The 21,728-nt window shown below is 56.2% G+C and overlaps 1 protein-coding gene across 4 annotated transcripts in view; it reads left to right on the top strand.

Annotated features, from left to right (window-relative positions):
• The window catches only part of MEGF8 (multiple EGF like domains 8), a 42,016-nt gene extending 25,732 nt beyond the window's left edge, over positions 1–16,284 (top strand). For all 4 annotated transcript variants that reach the window (XM_059906117.1, XM_059906118.1, XM_059906119.1 and 1 more), the window contains 13 exons: positions 372–535; positions 1,309–1,453; positions 2,860–3,091; positions 4,239–4,362; positions 4,505–4,718; positions 4,866–5,080; positions 9,911–10,118; positions 10,313–10,472; positions 10,899–11,091; positions 11,584–11,754; positions 11,923–12,053; positions 12,550–12,682; positions 14,895–16,284. In XM_059906117.1, coding sequence (XP_059762100.1) covers positions 372–535; positions 1,309–1,453; positions 2,860–3,091; positions 4,239–4,362; positions 4,505–4,718; positions 4,866–5,080; positions 9,911–10,118; positions 10,313–10,472; positions 10,899–11,091; positions 11,584–11,754; positions 11,923–12,053; positions 12,550–12,682; positions 14,895–16,163 — 3,359 coding nt within the window. In that variant the 3' untranslated portion in view covers positions 16,164–16,284. The remainder of the gene's footprint in view (positions 1–371; positions 536–1,308; positions 1,454–2,859; positions 3,092–4,238; positions 4,363–4,504; positions 4,719–4,865; positions 5,081–9,910; positions 10,119–10,312; positions 10,473–10,898; positions 11,092–11,583; positions 11,755–11,922; positions 12,054–12,549; positions 12,683–14,894) is intronic.
• The last annotated feature ends 5,444 nt before the right edge of the window (positions 16,285–21,728 follow it).

Here is a 21,728-nt window from a genome sequence, read left to right on the forward strand (position 1 = left end):
CCCAGACTTCATGAGAAGCTGCCCACCTCCTGCCCAGTAGCAGTGGGTCACATTTTCCCTCTTCCAGGTCTTAGATCAGTGCCCTTCAAGTATTTTCCTTTCTCTCTCTCTCCTTCTACATTCTTTGATCACCGTCCGCAAGGTCATTCTGGTCACCGTCTCCCTCTCTTCCCTTTCCCAGAGTCTCTTTAATGGTTGTCCTTTAGAACCGAAGGGAGAGGGAGGGGTTGAGAAAGGCTTCCCGGTCTCTGGCCTCAGGGCCTGGTAGGGTGGTGGTGTGGTCTTGAGAGGGGGAGCCCAGGAAGATGGGGAGTGTTCCTGATCACCAGCCCTTCCCCCAGCCTCTGTGCTCACTCATCCTCCGCCCCCAGGTCTCTATGGTCATTCCGCTGTGTATCACGAGGCCACTGACTCCCTCTACGTGTTTGGGGGCTTCCGCTTCCACGTGGAGCTGGCGGCCCCATCCCCTGAGCTCTACTCCCTGCACTGTCCTGACCGCACCTGGAGCCTGCTGGCCCCTTCTCAGGGGGCAAAGGTCAGGAAAGAAGGTCCAGACAGATGAGTGTAGGGGGCAGGAGGGAGGGGCCCCCCTTTCCCAGTGCCCCAGGGACTGGCTGAACCTTGGATTCCTACTCTGCCTCCTTTCCAGTACCCCAAGTCTCCCCTTCTTCCCTCTGTGACTTGGAGGTAAGAATCCTAGACCAGGAGGTCAGAGGCCTGGGTTCTGCCCCAGCTCTGCCACACTCTGGGCGTGGCTGTGACAGGTCCCTCCCCTTCCTGGCCTCTCCAGCTGTGAAACGGGACACTGAGGCTCCTTGTGCTTCTGCCTTCAAGGCCAAAGGAGACAGTGTGTGGGAGAGCATGAAACCCCGGGTATGCTGATTAGAGACAATTGCATTTGCCGTCCACAAACATATTCCCAAACATATTCCCAAGCCCTTCTTGGGGCTGGACCGCAAGGGAGATGGAAGTAAGAGCCCCAGCAGGATACGCCCCGGCCCAGCTGGCGAGGTCACACAGGAAATGTGGGGCTCATCTCAAGCATCGGAGGCTGGGTTCCTGAGGAACTGCATGGGGTTTGGGGGTTCTGGGAGTTCAGGGAAAGGAGATGGCTGTGGAGACGGCTCTGAGGAGTGAGGGAGGTTTCCCGGAAGGAAGGAGGTGAGATTTGAGGAAGGTTAGGATTGGGTGGGCTGGAAAGGGCTGGGGCGTGGGGAGGTTCGGAGTGGCGGGTGAGCTGAGAGGGAGCACGAAGAGCGGACGACTGTGGGCTCTGACAGCCCGTCCTGCCGTGTGTCTCCCCATCAGCCCCGCCCCCGACTTTTCCACGCCTCAGCCTTGCTAGGGGACACCATGGTGGTCCTCGGGGGGCGCTCGGACCCTGACGAGTTCAGCAGCGATGTTCTGCTCTACCAGGTCAACTGCAACACCTGGCTCCTGCCCGACCTCATCCGTAAGTCCGCCACTCTCCCTGGGAGGCCCCGGGACGACCAGGGGGAGCCCTGGCCCTGTCCTGCAACTCTCACTCATTAGGGGTCATTTGGGCCCCTTCAGGCCCACAAGCGAAGCTCCTGTCCTCTCCACGTTATCTAAGCACCCACGGAGACACCCTCCTTCTTTTTCCTTAGAAAATTTTAAATTCTGTTTATGAAGTAATGATAGTCATTGTAGATAATTTGTAAACTAGGAAGGAAAAAATCCCCCATAATCCCATTCTCTGGAGACAACGACTGTCATATGTGAGGGTGCTTCCTTCCAGTTCATAGGCTGGAAAGGGATTGTATCTTGCAGTTTTATTTCATTTGACAGTCATTGTAAGTGACTGACTCTGTGTGTGTGTGTGTGTGTGTGTGTGTGTGTGTGTGTCTCTGGGCCTGTCTCCTTTGCTTTTTGTTTCTCTCTCTGACCCTCTGTCTCCTACTCTCTTTTGCTCTTAATCTATTTTTTCCACTATTCTGTGGCTCTTTTTTTTTTTTTTGAGGATTTAAAAAAATTTAGGTGAAATTCACATAACAAAATTAGTCATCGTAAAATGAACAATTCAGCGACATTTAGTACCTTCACAGTGTGGTTCAACCACCACCTTGGTCTTGTTCCAAAGCATTTTTTTTTTTTTGGCCGTGCCACGCGGCATGTAGGATCTTAGTTCCCCGACCAGGGATGGAACCCACGCCCCCGGCAGTGGAAGCGCGGAGTCTTTTTTTTTTTTTTTTTTTTTTTTAAAGAGTCCAAGTATAGCAGAAGTCCATAGTGTCTTTTATTTTATTATTTTTTAAAATTTATTTATTTATTTTTGTATGTGTTGGGTCTTCGTTTCTGTGCGAGGGCTTTCTCTAGTTGCGGCAAGCGGGGGCCACTCTTCAACGCGGTGCGCGGGCCTCCCACCATCGTGACCTCTCTTGTTGCGGAGCACAGGCTCCAGACGCGCAGGCTCAGCAGCTGTGGCTCACGGGCCCAGTTGCTCCGCGGCATGTGGGATCTTCCCAGACCAGGGCTCGAACCCGTGTCCCCTGCACTGGCAGGCAGACTCTCAACCACTGCGCCACCAGGGAAGCCCGGAAGCGCGGAGTCTTAACCACTGGTCCGCCAGGGAAGTCCCCGGGTTCCACAACATTTGTCTCTGTTCTTATTCCACTCTTTTCTGTTTGTGTGTCTCTCTCCCTCTCTTTTGTCTTGCTGTCTGTGTCTGATGCTCTTGTCCTATTTGGCCTTATCTACCTTCTCTCTGTCTTTCGTTGTCTGTCTCTGCTCTCCTTAGACTGTCTCTCCTCTCAGCATCCCTGTCTGACTGGTACCTTTGTGTGAATCTCTTCCTCGAGTCTCCTGCTCTCTCTCTCTGAACTTTCTGTCTCTCCCCAGGCCCAGCCTCTGTGGGACCGCCAATGGAGGAGTCTGTGGCCCACGCTGTGGCGGCGGTAGGGGGTCGCCTGTATATCTCAGGAGGCTTTGGGGGAGTGGCCCTGGGCCGCCTGCTGGCCCTGACCCTGCCCCTTGACCCCTGCCACCTGCTGCCCTCGCCCGAAGCTTGTAACCAGTCTGGGGCCTGTACCTGGTGCCATGGGGCCTGCCTGTCCGGGGACCAGGCCCATAGGTAACCATGGAGACTGACAGCACGTGGGTGGGGGGGTGGTACTGGTGCCCTCCAAAGTGGGTTCTGTGCCAGGCCAGGCCTGTGGGGGAGGCCTCAGCAGGGTATGGTCTGGTTAGGAGACCAGCTCACATGGGAAAATGGGCAGCTTATCACAGGCAGGGGCAGGCTCGGGGACCTCACCGAGTGGGGAGCCCTGTTTGTGGGCTGGGGTTAGCTGAGTCAGACCTGGGCCCTAAATGACCCAGTCAAGTTTAGACCATGAGGGTTCAGAGGTGGGGCTGTATCTGGTGTATTTTAGAAACCATGTGAGTTGGGGAAGAACGAGATTGGAGAGGTGGGTGGGTCGGCTCAGACAGGGCTTCCAGTGCCTGTGGCTGAACTGGGCTCCGTCCAGCTCCAGAGACTCCTCGTCTGGAGTCTGGGAATCCAAACACATCAGGAGGCTGAAGGCGCTGTCCTAGGTTTAGCACAAACTAACTTGACTGCGCAGTTATCCTGCACTGGTATGAGGCTACTAACGGGCTTTGTTTTGCCCCATTGTATGTGTCACCATGTTTACTAGAGAATATTAAAGGGAGTGATTTTTAAGGTGCTCCCCCAGACTCTGCTAGGGGTGTTATGTCACAGCGGGTGCACGCACTGCTTTTCTAAAACCTGGAAAGTTCTGGAACAGGTGTGCCTTCAAGGATTTTGAGTAAGGGATTATGGCCCTCCACTGTGGGTGATGGGGAGCCCCAGAAGGTTTAAGCAGGAGAGGGCAGGGGCAGGCTTGTGAAGGAGGGGGTGGTGAGGGGAGGCTGCAGGTGGAGGCCTGGAAGGGGGAGGCTTGAACTGGGCGGGGGGCTGCAGGGGTGGAGGAGGAGGGGACGGTCGGAGAAGAATTCAGGAGGCAGAGGCCTCGATGGCTGGAGGGCCAGGAGGACATGGGGTATCGTTCAGTGTCTCTGGCCTGGGTGATAGGTGGACGTGGGACCCTCACCAAGTGAGGTGGGGAGGAGCAGCTTTGGGAGGCCTGTGCTGAGAGCAGTTTGGGATGCATATGTGGGGCCTGCAGGACGGTGTCCACGAGGCACCAGGAAGAGGCGAGGGTGAGGAGGAAGGGTGGGGCCTGGCTGAATGTGATGAGCCAGACCTCATGTCCCCCCAGGCTGGGCTGTGGTGGTCCCGCCTGCTCGCCAATGCCCCACTCCCCCGAGGAATGTCGACGCCTGCGGACCTGTAGTGAGTGCCTGGCCCGCCATCCCCGGACCCTGCAGCCTGGAGATGGAGAGGTGACTGGTGGGGGTGGGGGTGGGGGCGGGGGCATGGCTCAGGCACCACTGAGCTCTTCAGCTGGGATTGGGTGGCAAGAGCTGAGGCTGGAGGGATGCTGGGGGCCCTGACAACCCCGCTGAGCCCGTATCCCCCCGCCAGGCATCTGCCCCCCGCTGTAAGTGGTGTACCAACTGCCCTGAGGGTGCCTGCATCGGGCGCAATGGGTCCTGCACCTCGGAGAATGACTGTCGCATCAACCAGCGCGAGGTCTTCTGGGCTGGGAACTGCTCGGAGGCCGTGTGTGGGGCGGCCGACTGCGAGCAGTGCACGAGGGAGGGCAAGTGCATGTGGACGCGGCAGTTCAAGAGGACTGGTGAGCACTGAGGCCTGCTCCCCGAGAGGAGAGTCTGGGGGCCTGGATTCCTGCTCCAAGGACGCAGGGGGCTCAGGGGCCTGGTTTGAGGGAGGAGCTGGGCTGGGGGCCCGGACCTGCTTCTAATCCGTGTGCCCCCAACCCCAGGGGAGACCCGCCGCATCCTCTCGGTGCAGCCCACCTATGACTGGACGTGCTTCAGCCACTCTCTGCTGAACGTGTCCCCGATGCCGGTGGAATCATCGCCCCCGCTGCCCTGCCCCACGCCCTGTCACCTCCTGCCCAACTGCACCTCCTGCCTGGACTCCAAGGGTGCAGACGGGGGCTGGCAGCACTGTGTCTGGAGCAGCAGCCTCCAACAGGTACTGACTGCCCCCAGCGGGGTGTGCGGTGGCCCTCCTCCCTGCTGCGCACTGACCTTTCTCCAGCCCCGCCGCCGCTGTCCTACGTCCGCCTCCATTTCCTTAGGGCTGGTCCCACCATCACACTTTCTCTTTCTTCCCACTTTCTCTTCTCTCTCCCCTTCCAACATCTCTTTCTTCCCTCTTCGCCTTGTTCTTTTTTTTTTTTTTTTTAAATTTATTTATTTATTTATTTTTTAAAATTCATTTTTGGCTGCGTTGGGTCTTTGTTGCGGTGTGCGGGCTTCTCATTACGGTGGCTTCTATTGTTGCGGAGCATGGGCTCTAGGCGCACGGGCTTCAGTCGTTGCAGCATGAGGGCTCAGTAGTTGCGGCATGTGGGCTCAGTAGTTGTGGCTCGCAGGCTGTAGAGTGCAGGCTCAGTAGTTGTGGCGCACAGGCTTAGTTGCTCCATGGCATGTGGGGTCTTCCTGGAGCAGGGATTGAACCCGTGTCCCCTGCATTGGCAGGCGGATTCTTAACCACTGCGCCACCAGGGAAGTCCCTTCGCCTTGTTCTTGTTGTTTTTTTTTTTTTTTTGGCCACGTCTCACGGCTTGGGGGATCTTAGTTCCCTGACCAGAGATCGAACCCGCGCCCCCAGTGGAAGCGTGGAGTCTTAACCACTGGATCACCAGGGAAGTCCCTCTCCTTGCCTTGTGAGTCTCCCCGTCATGTCCCAGCGCCCCCTTCCTGACTCCTCAGCCCTGGTGTCTCTCCAACTCTCAATTAAGCTCTCCTCGCCCCATCCTTCCCATGGCTCAATACCATCTCCCTTCTCCCTCCCACACCTTTCCACTTTCCTCCTCCATCTCTTTCTCTCTCTACTTTTAGAAGTTTTGGTTGTAAGAAACAGAAACCCACTCGAGCTGGTGTTATTATAAGGAACCGGGGGTATTTGATGTTGTCTGAAGGTAGGAAGTACTGTTGCTTCATCCTTCTCGGGCCGCCTGGTGTCTGATCTCAGCTGTTTTCTGCACATCTCCATCCTCTGGTTTCTCTTGGCTTGATCATCAACACACACCGCCTCAACTGGCAAACCTTGACCCTCAGTCTATGTGAATTTCTTTTTTTAAAAAAATATTTATTTATTTATTTATTTACTTGGCTGCGTTGGGTCTTAGTTGCGGCCTGCGGGCTCTTTGTTGTGGCGCGCAGGCTTCTCTGTAGTTGTGGCACACGGGCTCAGTAATTGCGGCACGCAGGCTTAGTTGCCCCACGGCATGTGGGATCTTAGTTCCCCGACCAAGGGTCGAACCCACGTCCCCTGCATTGGAAGGCGGATTCTTAACCACTGTGCCACCAGGGGAGTCTCTATGTGACTTTCTGATTCCAGAGACCACAGTCATCTCTGTGTTCTTCTGTTAGTTCACATTCTCGGGGAAGACTTCAGCTCAGCTCACGAGTTAGATGTCCAGCCGTGGTCCAGTGAGATGTGGCCAGGGAAGGGAAGGAGCACTGCTTCTGACACGGCCATTCAGACCCACCCCTCATCCATGGCTGTGGTCTAGAGATGATTCTTGAACATGGGCATGGTCTGGGGAGGTACAGTCCACCCCTTGGCTGCCCAGTGCGTGCTGTCTCATAAAGTCCATCCAGAGATGCCTCTGGGAGGAATTCCCTGGTGGTCCAGTGGTTAGGACTCCGCACTTTCACTGCCGAGGACCCGGGTTCAATCCCTGGTCGGGGAACTAAGATCCCACAAGCTGTGCGGCACGGCCGAAAAACAAAACAAAACAAAAAAACCAAAGATGCCTCTGCCTGGCATGATTTAGCTGTCCCGGTGGCAGACACAGGCAGTCAACCCCAGCCCCACCCCTTATCCCCAGCAGGAGATAAGAAAGCTTCAGCTACTGCTCTCATATCCAGAAACAGTGTCACTGGGCCAGAGTTGTGAGTCTGTCTACTCCTCATTCATCTTTATTGTGCAAGACTGTGCAAGACCCAACTGAGGTGTGATTACTCACCAGCTCACAACCCAAGAGCCCACACGAGTCTTTGGTAAAATAGGAGTGCTATCAACAGACCCTGTCTGGGGTGTTTTCCAACACCAACAACCAGTTCTCCAGTTCTCTGGACGCCAACTATGTGTTCAACAGTTCAGTTAATTTCTGACGCTATCTACCTGAGATCAGAGTCAGATCCCACAGGTTAAAGTGTTCAGTTCCACAAGACTGCTCCCACTTCAGATACCAGTCACAAATCCAGGCTAACTGGCTGTAAATTGGGGGTTCCTACCACCCCCTCTGCAGGTTTGATAATTTGCTAGAATGGCTCACAGAACTCAGAGAAACATTTACTTACTAATACTGGTTTATTATAAAGGATACAACTCAGGAAGAGCCAAATAGAAGAGATGAATAGGGCAAGGCATGCAGAGTTTCCATGTCTTCTCTGGACACGCCACCCTCCCAGAAGATGCATTCATCAGCCTGGAAGCTCTCTGAATCTCACTGTTGTTGTTGTTCTTTTTTTTTTTTGGCCATGCCGCGCGGCTTACGGGATCTTATTTCCCCGACCAGGGATTGAACCCCAGCCCACAGCAGTGAAAGCAGAGTCCTAACCACCGGACCGCCAGGGAAGTCCCCTGAATCTCATTGTTCAAGTGTTTTTATAGAGCTCAATCTTTCCCCTGACCCCGGGTGAGTGGGTGGGGCTCTAATCACTTGGTTTTTCTTCTGACTCCCCTAAGTCACCCCGTTAGCATAAACTCAGGTGTAAAAGGGGTTCCTTATGAAACAGCAAAAGACATCCCCACTGCTCAGGAACCCCTTTGTGTTTTAGTAGCTCAGTACCAGGAACCGGGGACAAAGGCCAGATACATTTTTGTATCATACCACACCGTCCCATAGGAAGGTCGTCCAAATTAGATGGGAGAATGTATGTAGAGCGTGGAGCCCGACCTGCTATTCAGTAAAAACTCAGTAACATCCCCACGTTCGGCCCACTGGGAGGATTCCCAGCCTCCGCTGTCTGGGACACACCAAGAGGGTCAGTGCAGCGGCTGGGAGTGGGGGGTGCTCCCCGTGGGGCTCTCAGGGTGGCTGCAAGGGCAGAGGCCCCCTGCGGTGGCACCTCTAACAAGCAGAGGCCTCTCGTCCTCAGGCCTGGGGTCCTTCCGGTGATACACGTCCTCCCTAAATATTATTGAGATTTCCATTGTTTGTCTTTATCGGGATCCCAGGGACTGGGACCAGACACCAGAGAGCCTGCAGGCAGCTCAGGAGGCGTGAGGCGGGAGGGAGTGGTGGGGCGGCCGAGTGGGGAGCGCGGAGCTGATGCTGCATGGGAGTGTCAGAGGGCTGCTGCCAGATCTTCTGATTTCTGGGAAAATCAGTTAAAACTGTTGGCTCAGGTGTGTTAAAAACACAGATCAGGTGCGCAGACCAGACCTGTTGTGATTCGGCTCAAGGGCAGCCTTATTTTAAGTCAGGCATTGTTCTTCTGAATGCCTTTGGCCTCAGAGCCTGGGACAGACAACAAGGTGCTCTCTTCCCCGCCTGGCTGGCTGGCCGGCTGGCCGGCTGGCTGGCTGGCTGGCGGCTTCCCTCCTTCCCTTTGTCCTTTTCCCAAATTCTTCATTGAGCACCTTCCTTGTGCCGGGCACTTTGCTAGGCTGTGGGCATATGTCAGCAGACGAGCTAGGATCCTGCATCTCTTCCAGGAACACAGGAAATGCAGTTTATGGTATTGGGCAGAATCACATTTGGCCACTAGGGGGGGGGGGTCCCAGCAGAAAGTGCTGAGCAGACTGGAGCCTCGGGCTTCTCTTGGCCCCCTTCCAGATTGCCCCGCTGTTTGCCAAGGGGTGCACTAAATTCAGATCTGGAAGCCTAACCTGGAGGAGAATTTGGCTCTGGCAGTTCAGCCAGGCTCGGCTCATCACCGGCGTGACCCGTAGGGACTCAGAGCTCCGGCCACAGCTGTCGGGGTTTTCTATTTCAGGACTGCAGGGTAGCTTTGTTTCTTCCTGAGTGCTTCCAGACAGCCAGCCTAGACTAATCTCTTTCCTCTTATACTTTACTTAAGGCCCAAGCCGTAAATAAAATGCCCTCATACAGTGAGGTAAGTTAGGAGTGTGAACCTCGTTGAGCACCGTGTCTGGGTCCCAGGACACGATAAGTGATGGTGTGTGTGAGCTGCTCTGCAGCCCCTGACCACGGACTCCTCAGCTTCCCAGCCCAGGGCGGGAGGATCCTGTTGCCCCAGCAGCTGGGTCCATGTTCTTTCTAAGAGGCTGTGGCTGGCACCCCCACTCCTGATGGCTTGTTTCCTTTTCCACCTGGGATCATTGCCTTTCTTTGATTGTAAGAAACAGCTGCATCCCAAGCCAGGTGGGTAAAGGGGCTCATCATACCGACACAGTGGTGCCTCTTGTAACCCAGGTGGAGAGTGCAGCCAGGCCGTACCAGGGGCTGGAGATGGAGCCCGGAAAGCTGCCTGTCTGCCTGTCTTTGGGGTGTGTGAGTCTCATCTCTGCTTCCTTCTGTCTCTGCTCTTTTCTTGCCTCTCTCTGCTCTCTTCATTTGCTGTCATTTGTTCATTCAAACGGCCCAGCCAGCCCTAGTCTACACAATCTAGTTTCAAGGATGTCCCTAGCCTGACTTCTGGTCTGAACTTGCAGTTACAAATGCCGAGGAGGGAGAATGTGATGACCCCAGCTGATGTCCATTTTGGTCCACCCGGTTGTGGCCAGCAGGGGTGAGATCTCTGAGAAGAGGGTGCAATCCAGGAAGATACCCAGGAGGTGTTTGTTTGATCTTCTTTCTCTGCCATTTCCCCTCCCCTGTAGTGTCTGAGCCCCTCCTACCTGCCCCTGCGATGTATGGCCGGAGGCTGCGGGCGGCTGCTCCGAGGACCCGAGAGCTGCTCCCTGGGCTGTGCTCAGGCAACGCAGTGCGCCCTGTGCCTGCGGCGGCCCCACTGCGGCTGGTGTGCCTGGGGGGGCCAGGATGGGGGCGGCCGCTGCCTGGAGGGTGGACTCAGCGGCCCCCGCGATGGTGAGACGGGTTTGCGGATGGGGTGAGTGGGGCTGGCCCCTGTCTGCGTTCTGACGTGGGGCTTGGTGCAGGGAACGTGGAGGGGCGCTGGGGGCCCTCACAGGTGGCGCTCAGGGGAAGGGGGAGCAGGGGCCCGGGTGGCTAGGCAGGTGGTTCGGAGGCCTCCACAGTGAAGCCCTGTATCCTCGTGCCAGGGCTGACATGTGGGCGACCTGGGGCCTCCTGGGCCTTCCTGTCCTGCCCCCCTGAGGACGAGTGTGCAAACGGGCACCACGACTGCAACGAAACACAGAACTGCCATGACCGGCCCCACGGTTACGAGTGCAGCTGCAAGACGGGCTACACCATGGACAAGTGAGGCTACAGGCCAGACGGGGGGGCTTGGGTGGGGTTGAGGGGAGCGGGGCCAGGCAGACCGTGGGGTGGGAGAGTCTGTGGGGAGCGGTAGAGGAAGGGGCATGGATCAAAGTGGGACACAAGAAAACATAGTCCAAGGTGTGGAGGAGGGTGTGAGGGCGGGGGCTGGGTCGTGGAGGGCAAGGTTGGTCAGTTAGTTTAACAGGGTACCCTGGGGAGGGGGTCGTCGCCCCTGGAGGAGGCGCTGGGCTGGACCTGGGGCAGGGGAGTGATGCAGCAGACCGGGCGGTGGACTAGTTGTGAAGAGGGTGGGCTGGCCGGTGGTGGCCTCAGAGGCGAGGTGAGGACCGTGTGGACGGCTGGGTGTGCCTTTGGGAGGGAGCGGCCCGCTGCCCTGCGCTGACTCCTGCCCCACCCCTGCAGCGTGACGGGGCTGTGCCGCCCCGTGTGCGCCCAGGGCTGCGTGAACGGCTCGTGTGTGGAGCCCGACCACTGCCGCTGCCACTTCGGCTTTGTCGGCCACAACTGCTCCACGGAGTGTCGCTGCAACCGCCACAGCGAGTGCGCCGGCGTGGGGGCCCGCGACCACTGCCTGCTCTGCCACAATCACACCAAGGTGTCCGTCCGGGACCTCAGGCCCTCGCCCCGGGCCTCTGTGCCTTGAGCCGACACTCAGGCATCTTGAGCCTCCTTCCAAGCCCCAGTGAGCTAGGCACAGGGAGGAGGGGGCCTGGCCCTATCCCAGGGGAGTACGAGAGGACCCTGGGGACACCGTCTGGGTCTGTATCACAGAGGAGCCGCTATCCAGGGCCCTGGATAGCAGGACAGATTTAGTACTGGACCAGGGAGGGGGGATCACGTGGAGGAGCATCTGGAATCCTGTGGGGAAGGGCTTTCTGAGCTCAACACTTGGGGCTGAAGGGAGTGAAGCCCCATCACTGGAGGTGTGCAAGTGAAGGCGGAGGGCTAAATGGCAGCTGGGCTGGGACTGCCCAAGCCAAATGCCTGCGCCGTTGCTGCCCTCCCCTGGTGCTCTCAGAACCTTCCCCCACTCTCACACCGGCTGTGACTCTTCACCCCCTCTGACCGCCCTTTCCCTGGTTTCCAGGGCAGCCACTGTGAGCAGTGCCTCCCCCTGTTCGTGGGTTCAGCCGTGGGGGGCGGGACCTGCCGGCCCTGCCACGCCTTTTGCCGGGGCAACAGCCAGGTCTGCGTCTCCAGGAAGGAGCTTGAAATGGCCAGGAGGGAGCCGGAGAAGTACTCGCTGGATCCAGATGAGGTGAAAGAGGCTGGGGTCCTGAACTCCTGGGTCTGAAGGAGGAGGGGGCCGGGGGCTTGGACTCCTAGTCTGAGGGAGGAGGAGGCTGCTGGGGTCTGGACTCCTGGCTCTGAGGGAGGAGGGGCTGGTCCATGCCTTTTTGTGATCACCCTGTCCTTCCTTGGCCAGATCGAAAACTGGGTGACAGAGGGTCCTAGTGAAGACGAGGCCGTGTGTGTGAACTGCCAGAATAATAGCTATGGGGACAAATGTGAGAGCTGCCTCCATGGCTACTTCCTCCTCGATGGGAAGTGCACCAAGTAAGTGGAAGGGGGGCCAGGAACCCTTAGCCCCGCTCAGTAGGAATAGCTCTGGGAGCCAGGCTCCTCTCCCCGGTCCTCTGCCCTCAGTCGGGAAAGGATGAGATCCCCTGAGGCGGGGGTTGGGGGCGATGAACTAGACTGAGGTGGGAGACCCTCTCCCTCAGGCCAGTGCTGAAACGCAGGCTACCGAGCAGCCCTGGTGGAGACTCTTGGGCAAAGAGAGAGGGCCCTGAGGGAGAGGCCTCAAGACAGGCTCCCCATTCCACCCCCTTCCTTCTGAATGGTCAGTAAGCCCTGGAGTCCGTCCATCCTGGGTTCTAATCCTGACTCTGCCACTGAACAACACTGTGGCCTTGGGGTCAACGGCTTGACCTCTGTGAGCCTCAGTTTCCTCTTCTGGCCTCATGGATTGGAGCTCATGTTTGCAGCATCCAGCCTGGGGCCCTGTAGGTCATGGGAGCTCTATAACCCCTGTCTTCTTCCCTCTCTTCAGATGTCAGTGTAATGGCCATGCGGACACATGTAACGAGCAGGACGGGACAGGCTGCCCGTGTCAGAACAACACAGAGACGGGCACGTGCCAGGGCAGCTCCCCCAATGACCGCCGAGACTGCTACAAGTACCAGGTGCGGCTGGAGAAGCAAGTTATGGGCCAAGGGCCCCATGCCCAGAGGAGGTCAGAGCTGGGATGAGGTAGCCTGGCCCGGGCAGGACTGACAGCGTGGTTCCGATATCTGTGGTCTTGGGGATCAAGGTCAACTTGATGGACTGTTCCTGAGCCCTAGTCAGTTTCAGGACCCGGGCGGTGATGCTGGGAACCCAGAAATGAGCCTCTTGTGGGCGGTGGGGGTGAGGAGACGGACTCCATTACGGATAGTCACAACTTAAAGATTGCAGATGCCAGAAAACTCATCTCATAGTGGCTTAAGCAAAAAAGAAAATGTGTTGGCTCTCCAAACTGAGGTCTGGAGTCCACTTCAGGAATGGCCAGATCGGGGTGCTCACACAATGCAGTCAGGAGTCCTTCTTTCCCTGGATCTTGACTCTGCTTTCCTCTGGGTTGGCTTCATTCTCAGGCAAGTTTTTGCTCAAGTGGTGGCCCTCACCTGATCACTTGGGGCCAGTAGGGGATCTCATATTATTACTAATACCCATATGCAAATTCCCCTTGAGTCCATATCCCTTTTCTTCAGCTGGGGGGCTCCTGGAGCCCCCGTACTGACTGCCTCGTTGGTTACTGTGTTGCAGGCTCACCTCCCACAGAGGGGATATTCCATGTTCCTTCCTTGGAATACAGCTCCTACCACCCCACCCACCTACCTTCTCTCTAGTTCCAGAAGGAAGAGGGAATCCCTTGCTTGCCTCAGTCTCCCTACCCATCTATTGGCAAAGATGCGACTACACCCAAAATGACGACAGAGCTTCACAAGCCTTAGTGACCCCTAACATTTCCATCCAAGACCAGAATTTTTGCTTTCTTTTTTTTTTTTTTTTTTTCAGCCTTGCCGTGCGGCATGCGTGATCTTAGTTCCCCAACCAGGGATCGAACCCGTGCCCCCTGCATTGGGAGCTCGGGGTCTTAACCACTGGACCGCCAGGGAAGTCCCCAGAATTTTTGCTTGCTTGATGCATAATCAAAAGGCCCATTGGTCTTTGTCAAAACAGACAACTTCAGAGCTTCATTCAGACCTCCTCCTCCAGCAGCTCTGTGGGTAGCTCTGAAACAGCAGTTTCTTTAGCTTCTAATGATAGCAGTAGTGGTTAGTATGTAAGGAGTGCCTGCCATAGATACAGTGGAGACAGCACAGACATGGAAGGCTCATGAAGGCCGTGCTAGGGCCTCGGTGAGCTGTGGGCATAAGAGCAAAAGGAGGCTCAGAGACTTGTCCCAGGTCAGACAGCTGGCTGGGTTTGGAGCTTGGACTGACCCTGGTCAATCTCAGAGATTGAGTGGTTTCCACTGGACTACAGGAATCAAAATAGCTATTATCCAGCCAACTCATTCACTCAACACCTGTTTACTGAGCACCTAATATATTCCAGGCACTGTGCAAGGCACTGGGACACAGTAGGGAACAAAACAGGCGAAATGTTGTGTCCTCAGGGAATTCATGGAGGAGTCCAGCAACCAACAAATGAATATGTCAGACATGCAGTGTGTGAGTGATGAGCAGTAAGGAGGAAAATTAAGCAGAAAGGAGGGCTAGGAAATGTTGGGAACGGAAATGGTAGATACAGTGGCCAAGGAAGGCCTCAGTGAGAATATGACACTTGAGTAAAGACATTCAAACATGGGGGGCGGGGGGCGGGGGGCGGGGAAGGCAGGAGAGCGATCCACGCAGAGACTCAACCAGTGCAAAGGCCCTGAGGCAGGACCTACCCAATATAGTCCAGAAACAGCAAGGCTAGCAGGCAAGGCTGGCTCACCTGTGCTGGGCCTGTGATTTCAGTAGTGTTTACTATCTGTGTACAGAGGAAGAATCTCCAGTTCAGCAAGGTTAAGTCACTATTCCAAGGCCACACAGCTAGTGAGGAGGTAGAGCCAGGATTCAACAGAGCTCTTCATTGCTGTGCCTCAGAGTTCCAGGGGCCTTGCCATTAGGGTGCTGTGGTCACTGGGGTGACACCAGGAACAGCAGTGCTGGAGTGTAGGATGCTGTTAGTGTCCACACTGTGTCAGGGAAATCCAGGGGGGTCACAAGGAAGCTGCTGGGACACTGTGGAAACCCAGGGCACGGGCTACTTAGCAGTAGGTACAAAATATCAGTCCTCCTTGGAGGAGAGCTGGACACTGAGTTCAGCTCTGATGGCCACTTCCACTCCCTACCCTGCCCGCAGTGTGCCAAGTGCCGGGAGTCATTCCACGGGAGCCCGCTGGGTGGCCAGCAGTGCTACCGCCTCATCTCCGTGGAGCAGGAGTACTGCCTGGACCCCACGTCCCAGACCAACTGCTTCCACGAGCCAAAGCGCCGCGCTCTGGGCCCCGGCCGCACGGTCCTCTTCGGCGTGCAGCCCAAGTTCACCAATGTGGACATCCGCCTGACGCTGGACGTGACCTTTGGCGCCGTGGACCTCTACGTCTCCACCTCCTATGACACCTTCGTGGTCCGTGTGGCCCCCGACACTGGCGTCCACACCGTACACATCCAGCCACCACCGCCTCCCCCAGCCCCCCCACCCCCTGCTGACGGTGGGCCCCGGGGGGCTGGGGATCTGGGGGGACCCGGGGCCGGAGGTGGGCCGGCCACCCCAACGGAGCCACGAGTGCGGGAGGTGTGGCCACGGGGCCTGATCACCTACGTGACGGTGACGGAGCCATCCGTGGTGCTGGTGGTCCGTGGCGTGCGGGACCGGCTGGTCATCACTTACCCGCACGAGCACCACACTCTCAAGTCCAGCCGTTTCTACCTGCTCCTGCTGGGCGTGGGAGACCCAAGTGGACCCAGTGCCAATGGCTCGGCCGACTCGCAGGGCCTGCTCTTCTTCCGGCAGGACCAGGCCCACATCGACCTGTTTGTCTTCTTCTCCGTCTTCTTCTCCTGCTTCTTCCTCTTCCTCTCACTCTGCGTGCTGCTCTGGAAGGCCAAGCAGGCCCTGGATCAGCGGCAGGAACAGCGCCGGCACCTGCAAGAAATGACCAAGATGGCCAGCCGCCCCTTCGCCAAGGTCACCGTCTGCTTCCCGCCCGACCCTGCTGCCCCGGCCCCCGCCTGGAAGCCGGCCGGGCTCCCACCACCCGCCTTCCGCCGCTCTGAGCCCTTCTTGGCACCCTTGCTGCTGACGGGGGCCAGTGGGCCCTGGGGACCCGTGGGAGGGAGCTGCTGCCCACCAGCCATCCCCGCCACCACTGCCGGCCTGCGAGCCGGGCCTATCACCCTCGAGCCCACTGAAGATGGCATGGCCGGCGTGGCCACCCTGTTGCTCCAGCTGCCTGGCGGGCCCCACGCACCCAACGGCGCCTGCCTGGGGTCAGCCCTTGTCACTCTGCGGCACAGGCTGCATGAGTACTGTGGGGGGAGCGGGGGTGCTGGGGGCGGTGGGCACGGGGCTGGTGCAGGCCGGAAGGGACTGCTGAGCCAGGACAACCTCACCAGCATGTCCCTCTGACCCGTGGTGGGACCCTCAGCCACAGCAGTGGAGTCCCCTGAGGGGGCCGCCCTGGACTTGGGGCCCCTCCACCTGGGACACTGTGTCCTCAGAGACCTCTGGTTTCCTTCCCCTGGGCGGGGGTGGGGGTGTGGGGGTGTGGGGTGGGGTCCCCAGACAGGGCATTCTTTGTTCTGCATTCAACAATTATTTATTGAATACCTACTATGTGCCAGGCACTGTTGAAGGCACTGGGCAGAGCGGGAACCAAGACAGCCAAGGTTCCCTGATCTCGTGGGATTTAGGTTCTAGCGAAGGGAGACCGTCGGCATGCACGCACACACGCGCGCACACACAGATGAGTCAGGCCACTGCGAATGGGACGAGTGCCGTGAGGTGGCAACGGGACGTGGCTGTGAGGAACCTCGGGGTAGTCAGTTGGTCATTGTGCGAAGCTAGACTTTAAGAAGGAAACTGGCTGTGGGGAGAGCTGTGGAAAGTGGGATCCAGGCAGAGGGAACTGCAAGGACAAAGGCCCTGAGGCGGGAACCACCTTCTGTTATTGGAAGGATAGGAAAGCTGGCCAGTGTGACCCAGACCAAGTGTGAAGAGGAGATGAGGTCAGGGTCAGGCAGGGGGCGGATCACCCAGGGCCTGCCTGTGGGCCACACATAGGGTTTGGGGTTTTATTCTCAGGGCATTGGGCGGCCATCAGACAGTTTTAGGAGGGAGAATGACAGGACCCGATGTATTTAAGAGGTCACGCAGCTGTGTGGAGAGTGGACTGGAGACGGTGAGAGAGCGGCTGCGGGGGGACAAGAGATGGGCCAGATCAGGGAAGTGGCCGTGAGAAGAGGAGTCGGGAACAGGTGCAGGCTGTGGGTGGAAGGATGTGACGATGGTGTGGACGTCGGAGCGAGGGAGGGAAGGAATCCAGGCTGACCCCAACTTTGTGGCCCAAACTGTGGGTGGAAGGTGGGTTTATAAAGACCGGGCAGACTGGAGCTGTTGGGGGGGAGACCAGGAGTCCAGCTTTAGACCTAAGATCCCCTTTAGAGACATCTCTTCGGGTAGGTCCAACCAGGGAAACAGAGTCACCCGGAGTATTTCAGCAAAGGGAGCTGAGTGCGGGGATTGGCCGTACTGGTGAGGGACGCTGCCGAGAAGAGATGGGACAGTGAGGCAGCCCAGGGGCGAGCCAGAGCAGGGTGCTGCTGCCGCCACCACTAGGCTGGGGGGACGAGGCTCAGGCGGTGTTACCTGACCCCAGGACCAGGGTCACTGTGCTCAGAGGGGGCATAAGGAGACAAAGCCCCTGCCTGAGATGCCGCCCCAGGAAAGGCAGGGTTGGGTGGGGGACACCAGGGTTGGGAATAGAAATGGCAGAGTTTTCGACATACAGCTCTCTTCCCAGACAACGCTGCCTTGAAGCAGCATCTGGCCTTTCCCCAGGGCCTACCCTCACCCCAGCCACCACCTTGGACTTCTGAGCCCTTCTGCCCCTTGAGGACCGCCTCTGCCCCCCACCCCATCCTAACCATCTTGAACTTGGGACTCCTCCTTTCCCAAGACTCCATCCCTCAGCTGTTTTTTTGGACCCTGGGGAGCTGGGCCCTGTGTCTTCCTCTCCGTCTGAGACCATGTGTGCCATCAGAGGCCGTCTGAAAGAGGGGGAGCAATTAAAGCAACAAATAGTGTGGGGAAGATCCAGTGTCCAAGTGCTGTCTGTATGCAGCAGGTGGGCCGTCTTGGCTCTCTGACCCAGCACCTGAGAGCTGGTTAAATCAGATAAATGTCCTTATCTTGGTGCCCCCTCCAAGCCACGTGGCCTGAGCCTGGCTCTTCACTGTCTCTCCTGGCGGGGGTGGTGCCACTACAGAAGCTCCTGTTCCCCAGGAGGGATGAACTGAGGGGACATGAGGACAGTGAGGCCTTTGACCCTTGCCCAGATCCCTGTCACAAGGAGACCCCTGCTCGTCTCAGGAAGGAAAACAGACTGCCTTGGTCCCAGGTTTGGGTTTTATTCTGGCCCCTGACGTAAGAGAATTCAGGCAGCGCAAAGACTGAGATGAGGCCCTAGCATGGTGATTCTTCTCTAATTCAAGTAGATTCTCAGCCCAAACCAAAAGCATCCTGGGAACCTTTATCCGCCAGTCCCCCGGCCAAGCAAGAGGCCTGTTGTGAGGGAAGGTGGGAGTGGGAGATCTCCATCCCGTCAGTGGGCCTCGCTCAGTGTGGGAGTCTTGCTGGGAGCATTCCACAGTGTACTTACAACCCAGCCCCTAGGTACAGACCGGCTGCTTCATCTGATACTGAGCCAAGGCCATGACGATGTGTTGGATTTAGGGGGCCCGTGGGTCTCCAGTGTGGCCTGTGAATATCATAGTATTTTCAGACTTTATGAGCAATTTAAGGAATTTTCAGGGATTACTCTGCCCACACACGTTTTGCCTTTATGAGCTGATAGTCGTACCTAACCTCCAAGACGTGACTGTGAGCTTACATTTTACTGAATACTAATGCCAGATGGCTCGCTTGATGTTTTCATGATCTTTCCAACAATCAACTCTATGAGGTAGGTACCATGTAATCCCCATCTTGCAGATGAGAAGACAGAAGTTGATAGACATTATTTAGCTGTTGAGTGACAGCTGCCATTTGAACCCAGACCTGACTCTCACATCCACGTTCCTGACCACCAGGCTCTTCCACCTCCCAAGGAAGGACTGCTTTATTTAGCATAAGTTGACCTAGCTGTCTCAGCACAGAGTGGACACTAGGAGTAGGTGTTCCAAATGACCAATTTCTGCTCCGGACAAGGCAGAATTTCCCAACTGGGGAGCTAACTAGCAGTGGGACATGCTGCCTCAGGGAGTCCTGAGGCCAGTGGGGTCATCCCGCATAACCAGAAAAGAGTTAAGGTGGTTCTTCAAGACTCCTCCATGGGGGCTTCTCTGGTGGCGCAGTGGTTAAGAACCCACCTGCCAATGCAGGGGACACGGGTTCGAGCCCCGGTCCGGGAGGATCCCACATGCCACGGAGCAACTAAGCCCGGGCGCCACAACTACTGAGCCTGTGCTCTAGAGCCCGTGAGCCACAACTACTGAAGCCTGCGTGCCTAGAGCCCGTGTTCCACGACAAGAGAAGCCACCGCAATGAGAAGCCCGCTCACCGCAACGAGGAGTAGCCCCCGCTCGCTGCAACTAGAGAAAGCCCGCACACAGCAACGAAGACCCAACACAGCCAAAAATAAATAAAATAAACAAAAGTGCTGGCCCTCTGCCAGGTCCTGCTAAATGCTTAGGAAAAAAAAAAAAGACTCCATGTTGTGTTTGGACCCTTTGGTAAGGTCTCTTATTAGCAGTCACCCTGTGGCTTTGCCTTGCTGAGCAGAGCGTTTGCAATGACTGGACTTTTGCTCTGGGGCACAGAGCCACCTTCACTCCAGCTCCTGTCACTGCTATGCAGATGCCCCTGTACCAGTGCCCCACAGCACGTGTTCCTCCTTTTCCATGTCAGCCCCTCAGCGGTTGCCTCTCCCTGGTACCCGCACACCCGAATGCAAGGGGCTTGTGGTGAAGTGAGAGAAAGCCTGGACACGGGATGCTAGGGACCTGGATTCTAGCCCATGTGTGGCCACTGATGCCCTAGGGACTTCAGGAAAAGGGGAGAAATTTTACCAAGGGCCTACAGAACTCCAGCACTGTGCTGGGTGCTTGGCATGAGTCTTTTAATCTTCCCAACATCACAGCTGGGAGGTATGGGCATGTTCCCCCATTCTGCAGATTCGGAAGTTAAGTCCCTTGCCTAAAGCTCAGGGCAGATTAGTAGACGAGTCCAGATTCCGACACAAGCCTGTCTGACTTTCCATTGCCCCCATGTATTACCTCTAAAATCTCTTGCCTTTTCTAAGCCAACGTCTCCCACCTGTGATCACACATTGTCTCCACCTCTATTGGGCTCCACACTGTTCTGGACATATAGCCGTCAACAAGGTCCCTGCTCTCATGGAGCTGACAAGCCAGTGGGGAGCCAAATAATAAAAGATTCGGTATGTTGAAAAATGACTGGAAAAACAAGGCGGTGAAGGAGGGGGATGGGGAGGTAGGTACTTGCTATTTAATGTAAGGTGGAAGCGGGGGCCTCACTCTTCTTTTCAAAATTTATTTTTGGCTGCGTTGGGTCTTTGTCAGTGCGTGCAGGCTTTCTCTAGTTGCAGCAAGCTGGGGGTACTCTTCGTTGCGGTGCAGGGGCTTCTCATTGCAGTGGCTTCTCTTGTTGCGGAGCCCTGGCTCTAGGAGCATGGTTTTCAGTAGTTGCAGCACATCGGCTCAGTAGTTGTGGCTCGCGGGCTCTAGAGTGCAGGCTCAGTAGTTGTGGAGCACAGGCTTAGTTGCTCCGCGGCATGTGGGATCTTCCAGGACCAGGGATCGAACCCATGTCCCCTGTATTGGCAGGCAGATTCTTAACCACTGTGCCACCAGGGAAGTCCTGGGCGGGCCTCACTCTTAAGATGACATGTGAGCAGAAGTGAAAGAGTGAGCCATAGGGACATCTGAGGAAAGAGAATTCCGAGTTGAGGGAACAGCCAGTGCAAGGATCCTGACGTGGGAGTGTGCCTAACATCTTAAGGGAAACAACAAAGAGACTCGTGGAGTAGAGAGAATAAAGAGGAGGTAAGGTCACAGAGGGAATAAGAGGCAGATTTTGCAGGTCCTTGAGCCACCGTGAGGACTCTGGCTTTTACGACGTGCAGGAGGAGCCGTCAGAGGGTTCTGAGCACAGGAGGCATGTGATCTATTTCAGATGGCCACAGGGCTTCTCCGTGTGGAAGAGACTAAAAGGGTGGAGTTAGGGCAGGAAGCCCAGTGAGGAGGCACTGCATTTGTTTAGGCCAAAGAGGAGGGTGGTTGGAACAAGGAGGCTCAGTAGAATGGGGTGGAGGGAGATTCTGGATCTGTTCTGAAAGTAGAACCAACAGAATTTGTTGACAGTTTGGACACTGGGTGAGAGAGAAAGTGGGCAACAGAAGAGATGGGGATTGCCATTTCCTGAGATGAGGAAGACTGTGGGAAGAGCAGACTTGGGGGCGGTGGGGAATCAGGGGTCAGGTCTTAGACACGTTAAACTTAAGATGCTTATTAGACATTCCAAGTGAAGAATGTCACTCGATGGTTGAATACACACAGAAGAATAGCAAATAATACAAATAATATATTAATATTAGAATAGTTATAAATTATTACATAATCTAATAATATTAACAACAGTTTGTTAAATTGACTCTGGCCTTTCCATCTGTTCCATCTCTTGCTCTCACGGTAGCCATATGACATATTAGGGATTATCCTCAGAGGGAGAAACAGACTCAGAAAGGTTTATTAATTTACTAAGAGAACACAGCTGGTAAGTGGCAAGAGTCAAGATTGAATCCCAGGTCTGTCCAACTTTGAGACCCAAACATTTTCTAATCTGCTAGTTGCTTTTCAGTAAAGGGGGTGGATTGAATTGTATGATCTTTGAGTCTGCCTTTCAGCTCTAGAGAGTTTTAAACCTGACAGTTGTGTGCTTTGAAGACAGAGAGCC

The sequence above is a fragment of the Balaenoptera ricei genome, chromosome 19 (genome assembly GCF_028023285.1).
Source record: "Balaenoptera ricei isolate mBalRic1 chromosome 19, mBalRic1.hap2, whole genome shotgun sequence".
NCBI lineage: Eukaryota > Metazoa > Chordata > Mammalia > Artiodactyla > Balaenopteridae > Balaenoptera > Balaenoptera ricei.